The 13,018-nt window shown below is 37.7% G+C and overlaps 1 protein-coding gene across 7 annotated transcripts in view; it reads right to left on the reverse strand.

Moving 5' to 3' along the window:
• Positions 1-13,018, reverse strand: part of DMD (dystrophin) — a 3,834,938-nt gene that overhangs the window by 2,268,339 nt on the left and 1,553,581 nt on the right. For 6 of the 7 annotated variants that reach the window (XM_073550686.1, XM_073550687.1, XM_073550684.1 and 3 more), the window contains 2 exons: positions 11,724-11,876; positions 8,686-8,868 (listed from right to left, as the gene is read on the reverse strand). In XM_073550686.1, the coding sequence (XP_073406787.1) occupies positions 8,686-8,868; positions 11,724-11,876 (336 nt within the window). The remainder of the gene's footprint in view (positions 1-8,685; positions 8,869-11,723; positions 11,877-13,018) is intronic. The other variant, XM_073550688.1, reaches the window with a different exon arrangement.

The following is a 13,018-nucleotide window of genomic DNA, read 5'->3' on the forward strand; positions in this document are numbered from 1 at the left end:
TGGCCTCTTTGAAAATCCGAGAGGTCTGCCATTGGTATCAGGTTCTCATCAATGTTCTTACAATTCTGCAAAACAAACAGTTAATTTACATACACATATCACATAACACAAATAATCAACTTTAAAACAATACCATATGTCACGGTTTGCATGTTGATAAGATGTTCGAAGACTATGGGTACCGTTACACCTAGCGACTCACCAGCGATCCCGACCAGCGATATGACGCGGTCAGGATCGCTGGTGAATCGCTGGGTGGTCGCTAGTGAGCTGCCACTCAGGCAGATCTCACCAGCGACATCGCTGGGGACGGGGATCGCTACTTACCTGTCAGACGCGGCGATCCTGCGTCCTCCCGCCCAGCTCCACGCGTCGCTCTTCTTCACAGCAGGAAGCGCCGCAGGAAGTGGACGATGAGGAATGGTCCAGCAGCTTCTCGCGCGATCAGCGATAACCAGCGGGGGAGCCGGTTGGAGGTAAGTATCACACGCAGCGATATCGCTAGCAATATCGCTGTAACGTCACAAAATCGGTGACTTTACAGCGATATTGCTAGCGATATCGCAGTGTGTAACGGGGGCTTTAGATGCAAAAACGTTAGGTGTTTCCATTATTTTTTCCAACCCCTGTATATAGATTGCTTGGTTCGAACAATGAACACCCAGGCATTTTAGTGCTCGCTCCTCCCTATTAGGATAAAATCTTTGCAAATTGAGATTCTGTTTATCCTAAGTCATGTGACAAGGCTCGTTAAATGGTCGATACTGACTTTTAGGATTAATAAGTCCAATAGGTGGCCCTAGAGTTTAAGTCCTCTCCTTTTCTGAATGAATGAATGAGCATTTCAAGGCTTATAAGCCTCCTCACATTGGCATGCCAGGCTAGGCATGTCACTGTCCCCAAGGAGAAGAAAATCCCTTAGATGTCATTCTGCTTATTGAAATAAAAAGGTTCCTCCATGAACAGTAAATATGTATGCAGTATCTTTTTCTCCTCAAAGCCATCCATTGAGATTATACATAATTTTAATTGTTTTAAAATATTCTTCATTCAGACACATCTACTTTTGAAAAGCTTTTTAGAAAATAGCAGCAATACTTAAAAATGTTTTGCCATGTTGGTCTATTAATGTTAAATGAATGTTTTACACTGCTAATACAATATATTTTTACTTTTATGTGCAGCTGAAGGGTTTATTTAGTAATATAATGGAAGGAACATTAAAAGAATGAGAACTGCTAGGTCTTATTTTGTCTTTTGGAAATGATAAGTTAAATCAATTTTATTGTCAAATGAAATATTTTTAGAATCTGTCTCATATCTTAAAGTATATTTAACAATGCTGGTTACATTTCCAAATTGTGATTTATACATATTAACCATTATGGATGATGGCAAGAAACATTTATTGTAGGACTATGATCAATGTCATTTTGTAGGACTGATTTATAAGATTGAATACAATTAATGCAGATCCAGAGCCAAACAGACACAGGATCTGCCAGTGATCAAGACAAAAGATTTTACTGTACAGAGGTTTGGGGACTGTAGCCTAGCGCCGCTGTTATACCGGTAGTAATCTCCAAATCCATACAGAAGCCAGAGGGAGCTTATAGCCATTAAATATTCAAGAAAAATCTCAGTTGAATTGTAGGTACTGCCCTTGTGCCAACCTCAGATGTTGCTGATTTACCTAGAAACTTAGTATTTAGTAACAGTTTTCAAATGATAAAAAAGCTTGGCGCTACAATGTCAATTGACTTTATTAAAGGGCTGACCAATATTACTCCTGCCCCACAGGTAGTCATCATTGCGTGTGATAGAAAAATAAGGGCAATGCATATTATCAAATATATTATTGTCTGTAGGTCAAACTTTCTGTATTTCAAATAACAAATTAATTCCTTAAATACAGGATTATATTTAGCATAGATGAAAAATGTAACAAATATTTATTTAATTTTGCTTGTTAAGTTGCTAGTGCTAGTTATTAGATTTCCAAAGCATGCCACTCTTCTACTGCTATGTCTTAATGACAATACCTTCTGCCTTTAATTTGACCATATTCATCTTTATCATAAGAATATTACAGAATGTGTATCCAATTTACCAGTGATATCTGTGTGTTCACATATGCAAATCACATCACTGCTACTATTCAAGCCAAATTTTAGCAGGAAATAGAATAAAAAGTGGTTTATTGTTATATTTACTTTCAGGAATGCTGTTCCATTTAGATCATTTTAGTTTGGTGAATAAGTTGACCACCATAACAATTCTGATACCAGATTTTAACTTCTAAGAATTGACAGCTTAGAACAGTAAACATTTGGGTTTAATAATAAGCCTCAAGCAAGATATATAGTCTTTATAGCTGTCAGCTGCACATTATAGTATATAGTATATTTTTCTCTGCTTCCCCATGAGCTTGCACCTTTACCATATAGGTGTGCTCATTGTTTTTGTCTTTTTCAATCAATCAATCAGAGTGTAGAATTTCCTGGCACGATCTTGTCTTATAAGACAAAAAAGACTGAGCATGTTGAAATTTCAAAATTGTTGAATTTCCCTTGAGACCTGTCACTACAGGTCTGTTGAGTGATCTCCATTAGTATCAGATCCCACCAAAAGTAAATGATTCAGTGCTGCTCTAGTTGCTACATGAAAATAGGCTCTTCTGCACACAGCAACAAAACCAAACGTGCGTGCATGTATTTTAACACCAAACGCTAAAGGTTGTAGAATATCTGGTTGATGGTTGACGGGGCATATGCTCTTGATACTGGGTCCCCAAGAAGCCTTTTGGCTTTTGCCAAACTGTTTAGAGATAGGTTTTAGGAATCACATTTTATTATTTTCCTTGTCTAATAGTGTTAGCTGCACCTTTACATAAAAATGTAATATGGCCACATAGACTTCTAGTGGAGTGTCTTTACAATACCCAGAGCTGTACAGGACAATGTATAAAAAATGAGAGATTTTTCTATACTGCTGGTGGTTTCCCTTAGGAACAATCCAAGACACAGGAGAATAAAGTGCTGTGGTTTATTATTGATGCATTTCAAATTTATCAAACTTCTTCAGGATACCCACAGTAAGTTTGATAACTTTGAAATGTATCTCTATATATAATCGCCAGTGGCAGCTGTCCCCGAATCTCATAAGGCACCATGGCAGTTCCAGCACAGCCTCGCCATCATGTGTCCCATGCTGCACTACATGTAGCTAGGAGACTGCGGCCGCCTCGCTGCCTTCCTCGGGGAGCCCCAGGAGCAGAATACCTGTGCACATTCTGGCCTAAGAACTAGTGAATCCAATCCCCTCTGGTCTGTGCTCCACCAGCTGCAGCCGCTATTTTCCCCAGGAGGCAAACACTGGACTAGGATGGGGCTGCTGAGAGCAGGTATGACATCATCGGATCACGCTGTGTGGGAAGGGGCAGAGCCTGCTGTGTGCATAGTAATAGTAGTAGTAGAGCAGGCTGACAGAGTCAGGAGTGCAGCTCTGAGTGACATAGTTCCGCTAGTGATGAGGGCGGCGCATGTGGGGGGTATTGTGGGGACAGGTGGCGCTTATGTTGTAATAGAAATAGACCTGATGCTATCACATCGGGAGTGCAGTGACATTACTGGGGCTGCAAAGCCTGCCCCCATTGTGACATTAAATCTCTCCTGATGCGATAGCATCAGGCCTATTTCTAGTCTATAATATACCACAGTATTCTATCTTCGTATGTCCTGGATCTTTCCTATAGGAGTCCATCAGCAAAGCAGAAAAATCACTATATACGAGGGGCGCCAGAAAAGTTTGAGGCCTACCCATGAAATCTTTTTTGCATGGTCTTGTTTTGCAATGCAAAATGTTATTTAGTTAGTTGAATGGTCTCATGAGCAATCTGGAATTATTTTGTTTTTTTTGGTTTCCGTTACAGAATTTTAAAGTTGGGTCGCAAGGCTGAAATATGGAAATGGAGAAGTTGGCAAAGTTCACACATCGGCTGTTGCAATGGCAGAAAATCCACCTTCCACCAAGGTGTTTTTTCATTTGTGGGAATAGGTGATAGTCCAAGGGAGCCAAATCAGGGGAATAGGGTGGGTGCTGAAGCAGTTGGAATCCACAGGAGTGAATTGCAGCAGCCGATGTGTGAACTTTGCCAACTTCTCTATTTCCATATTTCAGCCTTGCGATCCAACTTTAAAATGCTGTAACGGAAACCAAAAAAAACAAAATAAATCCAGATTGCTCATGAGACCATTCAACTAACTGAATAACATATTGCATTGCAAAACAAGACCATGCAAAAAAGATTTCATGGGTGGGCCTTGAACTTTTCAGGCGCCCCTCCTAATTTTACTGTGGGTATATTGGCCCATGGCTCTGCAGCATCTGGTCCAAAGCTCATTTAATGTTTTGGGCCTCACAGCATCATCAGGTGAGAAATTACCAACTTCTATGCTGTTGCTCCCAAGCCTCTGTTACTATCCGTGTACAGAACAATAACAGTAAATCAAAAATTCCTGCTCACCAGAGAAGTCATCTTGAACATCGGAGCATGGAGCCGCCGTATCAGGGCACTTGAACTGCAGAAATGAAGGGATTGTCCAGCTCCACGATGTGGTGAAAATAAACTATTCTTTTATTCACTTCGATTCATATGGTACAGATGAGGTAATCATCATGACTAAGGGTGCGCAGTCACCAGAAACGCGTTGATAACGCAAGCAACCATTCATTGCACTATGCTGGCATTTTACCTCGTCTGTACCATATGAATTGAAGTGAATAAAAGAATAGTTTATTTTCACCACATTGTGGAGTTGGTCAATCCCTTCATTTCTACAGAACAATAACACAGACAGGGGAATTAGCCCAAAAGGATATGGTGCAGAACATGACATGTTTTCTCTGGTTTTAATCCAGCAACAGAAATTAAAGTTGCATTTTATATGCACTTCAGTGGATGAATTACAGCATCTGTTACTGTTACAGAGAGTGGTGAAAGTAATTCAATGAAAATTGAAGGATTGATAAAGATATTGCTTTGTACATAGAGTAGATCAAAGTTTACATCTTGAGTAAAAATGACACTTTTCTTTTAGTTCTGATACGCTTCTAAATTCTTCTGTCTTGAAATCTTTATTAAACATGACACTTGTTATAGAGTTTATTATATTGGACAAAGGCACGGAGACAGTTTATATTGTTTTTTGACATTGACCCTTCTTCTCAACTGCTACTTCTTCCAAACACATATAAACAACACAGTCTGTGACTTTGTATTTTGACCTTTTACTTAATATGTAAAATTGTAAGAATGTTTATTTCCATGTAATTAATGTAATCGCCAGGGATTACATGAGCATTCATTACAGATTCTATCTGTAAATTTATGCCTTTGAGGCTTGCACAGATTTTTGGTATGGTAAATGTTTGCCTTTTGGTAGTATTTTGATACAGTACATTTTAAAGTCGAGAAAAGGTAGAGATACATGGAAGATAGTTAAGTATATTTTATATTCTATTATAATCTACATTGCTGCAGAAATATAGTGCATGCATTTGTGTTAAATTAATAGGCCACCAATTCCACTACCTCTTTCATCACATTTTGTGGACCAAATGTTTGAAGCTTTAATATTCTAAGCATTAATGTCAAAATATAGTTAAAACATTATTTATATTAACTGTAAAAAAAATCATAATTTATTACATTTTTTCATTCATAAATTTTCATAAATTTCATTGTGAGGTTGAGAAATACCGCAATATTTTTTTCTAGTTCATTTGCTAACTTGGAAAAAAATATTGCATAAATGGAAATTGATCTTACAATACAGTAATTGATACAATGAATTATATTGTATATTTTTTTTACATAATAACAAAAAATATTTGTCTGAAAGCAGAATTCAGAAGTCATTCTAAAATCCTAGCTTGTCTGCAATCAGTCTGATTAAAAAACGAATCCAAGTCAAGTGATCAACTTTTCTGACAGTCTTATGTTGTTCTACCATGAAGTAGTTAATAATGTAGTCAAGCATTTTGCCCATTTCTATGAATTTGTAAGTTTTCTGAGCATATGCTCTTTTTCCTTAATAGGCTTCTGTACTTTCAGGTCTAAGTCAATATGATTTATTGAAGAAAGCTCATGAAATGTTATAAATTTCTGAAGCATCATCTGCCTTCTTTAGTAAATGCTCAAGACAATGATATTTTCGTACATGTCTTTAATATTTTCTTACAACTGAAAATAATTATCTGGAGTAAACTTATGATTAGATTTAAGCCTACATGGATTGTATGCTTCGAATAATCTTAGTTACTTTGCATTGCAGATTCACATAGTGATAAACTTATTAAATCTTGTTCTGTTGCTGGAGAGCCCAGCAAGGGTGCAATTTTCCTTCACAGGAGAATTACATGATTACACAATCTGCATTAAAATTAATCTATCTGTGTAATGCATACACCTTTGTGGATCCTTCAGAGCAAGAGATATTCTTTCTAACATCTCTTTCTGGCTAATTGATGAGATGCTTTAACCAGAGAGCTTTAGTCTATTAAATCTTGATTGTCTAATAAAATACCTATCTTAAAGGGGCTCTCTGAGAATTAGATAAAATGGTGACCCTAATAAGATTCAAACTTCAGCCTGCCCTTGTCAATTGTCAGTACAGACTGCAGACTGGAGATATACACCTCTCGAGAACTACATCTCAACTGACAATAACTGTATCACAAATGATTCAATTAGCAGCTAAGACCATAGCTGTCATATGTTTAAAGAGGGCCTCACACATAGCAATAGCGCTAGCAATATCGCTAAAGCATCACCGATTTTGTGACGCAGCAGCGATATTGCTAGCGATATCGTTGTGTGATACTTACCTCCGACCGGCTCCCCCACTGGCTATCGCTTATCGCGTGAGAACGTCCTGGACCATTTCTCGTCGGCTGCTTCCTGCTGGCGCCGACGAGCGACGTGTGGACGCAGGCGGGAGGACGTCTTCATCGCTGCATCTGACAGGTAAATAACGACCGCCGACCACTGCTACGTTGCTGGTGAGATCTGCCTGTTTGGCAGCTCACTAGCGACCATTTAGTGATGCACGAGCGATCCTGACCGGGTCTTATCATGGTCGGGATCGCTGGTGCATCGCTAAATGTGACGGGACCCAAGGTACTGTCACACTTAGCGATGCACCAGTGATCCCGACCAGCGATATGACGTGGTCAGGATCGCTGGTGCATCGTTAAGTGGTCGCTAGTGAGCTGCCACACAGGCAAATCTCACCAGCGACATCGCAGGGGTCGGGGGTCACTACTTACCTGTCAGACAAGGCGATCCTGACGTCCTCCCGCCCGCGTCCACGTGTCACTCGTCTCCACAGCAGGAAGCCCCAGCAGGAAGCTGACGACGAGAAACGGTCCAGGACATTCTCGCGCGATCAGCGATAACCAGCGGGGGGAGCGGTCAGAGGTAAGTATCAGACATAGCGATATTGCTAGCAATATCGCTATAACATCACAAAAACCAGTGACGTTATAGCGATATTGCTAGAGATATCACTTAGTGTGACAGGCCCTTTAGTCTCTTCCTACATGAGCACAAAGGGGGTTATCTCCAGCTTCATCTAAATCAATGTTTATTTGCTTTCCAGATGGGTGAATTCATTCACTGTGTACTGTTTTAAAGCTGTAGACTGATGAAGGAGTATGAGGATAAAGCAGGAGATCTTTTTGTCTTTTTGTTGACCACAACCTTTGTTAAAACATACTTCTTCTGTTTGATATGACAGTCCTGTTCCTGGCAGCTAACTGAGGCATGTGTGCTACAGCTCTTGTCAGTTGAGACACAGGTCTCGGGAGCTGTGTGTCTTCAGTTTGCAGCCAATACTGACAAGTGACTAGGACAGGCTATTTTTTTAATTATATCAGGTGCTCCATTTTATATCATAATTGGAGAACCTCTTTAAACCTCCCAATCACTAGCACTTCCTAGAGGTTTAATCCGGAACTAGCATATTGGCAACCAATTCACTAGATTCACCTATCCACAGGATAAGTCATCAATGTGAGATCAGTGATGGTCCAAAACCCCACACCTTCAGAAATCAACACATATCTGATCCAATAGTGGCCAGGTATAAGCTATGTGTAAAGCAGAACACATACATTGCTTAGCAGATGCTTCACTGTATTGTAGATTCAACTGTGGGACCCCCCACCAATTTCATATTGAACCTTATTAGCTACTGTTCCAGAAATTGCCAAAGTACAAAACCAATGAGGGGAAAAAATCCAAGCTACGACACAAGTGAAAATTGCTTATTTTTGCTTATTAGCAGAATATATATACATGAAAATAAAAGTTGCATGAAATGAAGTACTGAAACCCTATTTCTCTTTTTATGTTTGTGACTTAAATGAGAGGTAAAATGAATTGTAATTTTTAAAATGTTATGGTAAAATGAATGAAGCAACAAAAATTTAACATGCGTTAACTATAAATGAATGAAAAGTCTACTTTTGTACAACATCTGTTAGTTTATAGGTAGTAAATCATATGGGCCATACTGAGCAACCTTGCACAGACGTATCACTAACTTAGCTTACTGCACCTTCAGAGGACTGTTAGTACAATTGGGTTAGTTGCAAACTATCTGGTTTGCAAATAAAACTCACAATTTGTGCATAATGTAGTCTTCGGAATGGAGCAAATTTGCTCTCAATTTCTTGCCAGCGTTTGTTAAGATGGATCAGAGTAGGCTCCACCGCTTTGGCAGCCCCATCCTTAGACAAACGTTCAGCTTGCCTGTGCACTGCATTCAATTCTTCTCTCTTCATCTCCAATTCTCCATCAATCTCCTAGTGAGCAAAACCAATACAGGGTCCAGGGCAGTTAGCTAGCTAATTAATTTGCATTAAAAGAAGCAGCAGCATACTTCGGTCACTTATTTCTTATTAGACTTTATTTTGAGAAATGATTAAATGATACACTAAGATTTTACTAATTCATATATAATATGATTCTGTAACTTTATTTTGCCTTTGTACTTCGTACATTCTTTAAATATATTCCATATGTCTCTAGCTAAACCAAATACGTACTTAAAAAATATTAAATTTTCTCTATCCAACAAGAGTCCATATATTTTTTATATATTTTCTTATTTTGTTATTTAGTGACAAACCAAAGCAATGATAAAGCAAAATAATATGGCTGAAAATAATAGAAAAAAGAAGCAGAACTCATTGAATGCTGCTGACAATTTAGATTGATTGGACAGTAACATATGGACATGGTTTGATGAATGAAGTGTGCTAATATGAGAAAGAGTCATCCACGTACTGTTAGTCATTAGTTCATCTGGAACAAAGATACATAACATGAGTCAATATTGTTATCAACATCAACATTTTCGAGGTTTCACATATTGCAAAGAGATCATTTTGCAGGTCTAGTATAAAACAATGAGTTACTGTGTTAATCCTTATCCTTTTCTAATTGTTAATGAGTGAATACTCAATTATCTTAAATTATTCAAACTGCTTTACTAATATAATAAAGATGTCTAATAATTACAATAATATTAGTTATTATTTTACATATTATAGTCAATACTTTTAAAGTAATACTAACAATTGTCTTATAGGAAATAATTACAGGCTCTGAGCAATATAAATTTAAGTTTAACAATAAAGATAGTCTGTAAAAGACATTAAATAGGATCTTTCAGCATGGTTTCAAATCCTGAACATTTTATGTGTGTATGTAGCTTTTTTAAAGACAAGTTCACTAATAATACCATTACAAGTCCATTTCTGTTTTCTGTTACTGAGAAATTAGCATTTGAGTTGAATGAGGCAGAAGAGCTATAGTAGATCTGAATCCTGTGCCTCCTCCCGTTTGACTCACAGCTCTTTTAACAGCATAGAGACTGTTAGTCAAAGCAGGAGGAGTCGGCGTTAGGTGGAGAATAGATCTGGAATAACAGAAGCTTCATATCTATAAAAAAATTTTCAGCTTCATTTCCATATCAATTAAAACACTGATTTTTTTAGTAACAGAGGAATGGTCTGGCCATGCAAAAGACTTGTAATTGAAAAAGCTATATTCACATATAAATAGTTAGGGGGTGAAATGCTGGTGACAGATTCCCTTTAAATGTGCTCATAAACCAGTCATAGAATTCAACTAGAAATAGGATTTAAGGGGTTGTCTATTCACATAATACTGATGGAGAGGTAATAAATATTGGATTGATGTAGATCCAACATCTGCCACTCGCATCAATCAGCTGTCATTTGCTCCGGCTCACTACAATGTGTTTTGCAGAACCTGGAAATGCCAATACTCAATGAATGGAGCTGTGCTCTGTAGCTCCATTCCAAGTGCTTACATCCAAAAGATGCCAGAGTTTGTAACAGCTGATCACAGGATGTGCAGTGTATCAGACCTCAATGGCATTATTTGACCAGAAGTCCCCTTTACATAAGTATTTTTATGAACACATTTATAATTTTATACAAGTTTGAGGCACTGTTAAAACACAGTTATCTTACAATAAGATATAACAGGTTTCTTCCTGACTTCTGGTAGTTTTGATTGTGCTTCAAAATACACTATCATTGCAATCAAAAATACCAAAAAGTCAGACAGTGTCATGTGTCAATGAGATCGGAGTCTAATTAACTGTCAATTAAAATGAATTTAAAGGGGTTGGCCACTTTCTTTTGATAGTTCAACTTACCTTTCAAACTAACCATGAAATGACTGATAGTGACCAAACAAGTCCCTCAGCCTCGTCCAACAATTAAACAGCTTTCACATGTGAGGTGTTTAGCTATTGGAGGAGGCTGCTCTGGTCACAGGCTCCTCCACCATTAGCCATTGTATTGACAGAAGAGTTAGTTTGTTAGAAATGCTGCACTAACAAGAGAAAGTAGCCAACCGCCTTACTGTCTATAAAACAGAGGTCTAGAATTTCTAGAACAGAGTCAAAAATATTTTAGTTGATATTGATTTTTAGTTGTTCAATTGCAGTACTTTGTACAATAGTTTTGAAAGAATTTAGCCACTTCCTAGGAAAATTTCAGACTGTATTTTTTTCTGTGCAGGTGCTGAACAGTGGAATTCATTACGCAGGTAGACACGGTCAGAAGATGCTGCTATATATGTGCATGTGTTTAGCCACATTCAGTGCTAGTGCAGATGAGGATGCAGCCATGAAAGCATTCATGTTCATGAATCACAGCGTCTTGAGTTTTATGGACTGCCATATTCAGTGTTTAAATTCACTATCCACTGACAGCTGAGGTGTTATAAAAGAAGATTTGACATATAGAATATGGGTTATATAATGTTATGTGCCAAATTATGGAATTGTAGAAACTGTTTTAGAAAATGGCCAAGCCCTTTAAGCCTAACCTTTGTTGTTAAAACACATAGTGACAAAGTAGACTGATCTACTACATAGAACAATGGGACAAAATTGAAACATTTAACACACAATGTAAAACTGTAGATATTTTATTCCATACTTTACACAACTATTTAAAAACATATTAGGCATGATATCTAAGATCATTTAATTTTTTCACTAAATTATATATATTCTACATTGATATAATTGAATTTAAAACACACACACACTTTACTATGGCACTGAAAAATTATGACACACCATAACTGTGCAAAAGATTAATCTATATGAGAATACCTTGAGCTTCTGCTCATCTTTGGGTTCTGGAAGACTAGCGATTTTCTTTTCAATATCATCCAAACATTTAAGTAAATCATCAGATTGTCTCTTGTACTGATACCACTGATGAGAAATATCCAAAGCTTTTTTCCTTCTTTGAGATCTTAAATCCTGTTTGTTAAAGAAATAATGAAAGCACAGTATAACTTTAAATCATGAATACTTCACATTGTACTTCATTTAATAAAGTGATAGAATGGTTTCCTAAAAAAAGAGACAAAAACTTTACTGAAATTACAACCATGTAATTTTATAATATAATGCCTGTCTGGGTTACACCTCCAGTGTTCATCTCCTAAGGCCCTTAATGTCAATGGAGTTACACTTTCAGAACAGTCAATTGGTCCAATTGTGTTACAAAGCTTTACAGAGACTCTGTTCAAACCAAGCACCGTCACTCAATCTTTCTTTGACATGGCAAACATTTAAAGGGAAACTGTCCCCAGGTTTTTGACACCTAATCTAAGAGTAGCATAATGTAGAGTCAGAAACTCTGATTCCAGCAATGTGCCAATAACTAGGCTGATTAGTGTAGTTTTAATAAAATCACTGTATTATTAGACAACTAATAAATCTGCTAATAGGTAGTCCTTCATATTCATGAGGTCTGCATAACCCCACTCTCACCACTGATTGGCAGCTGCCTGTGTACACTGTTCAAGGAGTTATACAACTCAGTATTCAGAGAGCTGCGAAAAATGCAGCAGATAAGCAGTGACTTTTATCAAAATAACAGAAAGCAACCCAGAAAGTCACACATTACTGGAATCACAGACTCTGCACCTACATTGGGCTGATCTCAGATGAGTTAGCAAAAGCTTGGTGACAGATATCCTTTAAGTGCACCTTCCCACTTGCTTTCCATTTATTGCCACCCCTTTCCTTGATTGACAGCTCTGCCTTTACAAAGCCAAATAAAGGTGGAGATAGAGGGAAACCAAGCAGGTAGGAAGGTGCACAATAATGTTTGGCCATGCCAGGATGCACCAAGCGCCCATGCTTGATTCAAGCATTCTCTGCCAAAGGAGTCCTTTTAATTTACTTGTGAGACCAAATACTCACTTTTTCTATATTGTAAATGGAATGACAAAGCTTTATTTGTTGCACAATGGCACTCATTTATCAAAACCCTTTAAAGCATCTATAACAGTCATATATCGTGGACAGTTGTGCATATAAATAAAGCTGCATTAAAATGTAAACAAGTTAGATGAATCACCCACAATATTCATCTATAATTTCTCGGATGACTG

This window comes from Dendrobates tinctorius, unplaced genomic scaffold (assembly GCF_039654945.1).
Source record: "Dendrobates tinctorius isolate UK_male_01 unplaced genomic scaffold, ASM3965494v1 ptg000166l, whole genome shotgun sequence".
Lineage (NCBI taxonomy): Eukaryota > Metazoa > Chordata > Amphibia > Anura > Dendrobatidae > Dendrobates > Dendrobates tinctorius.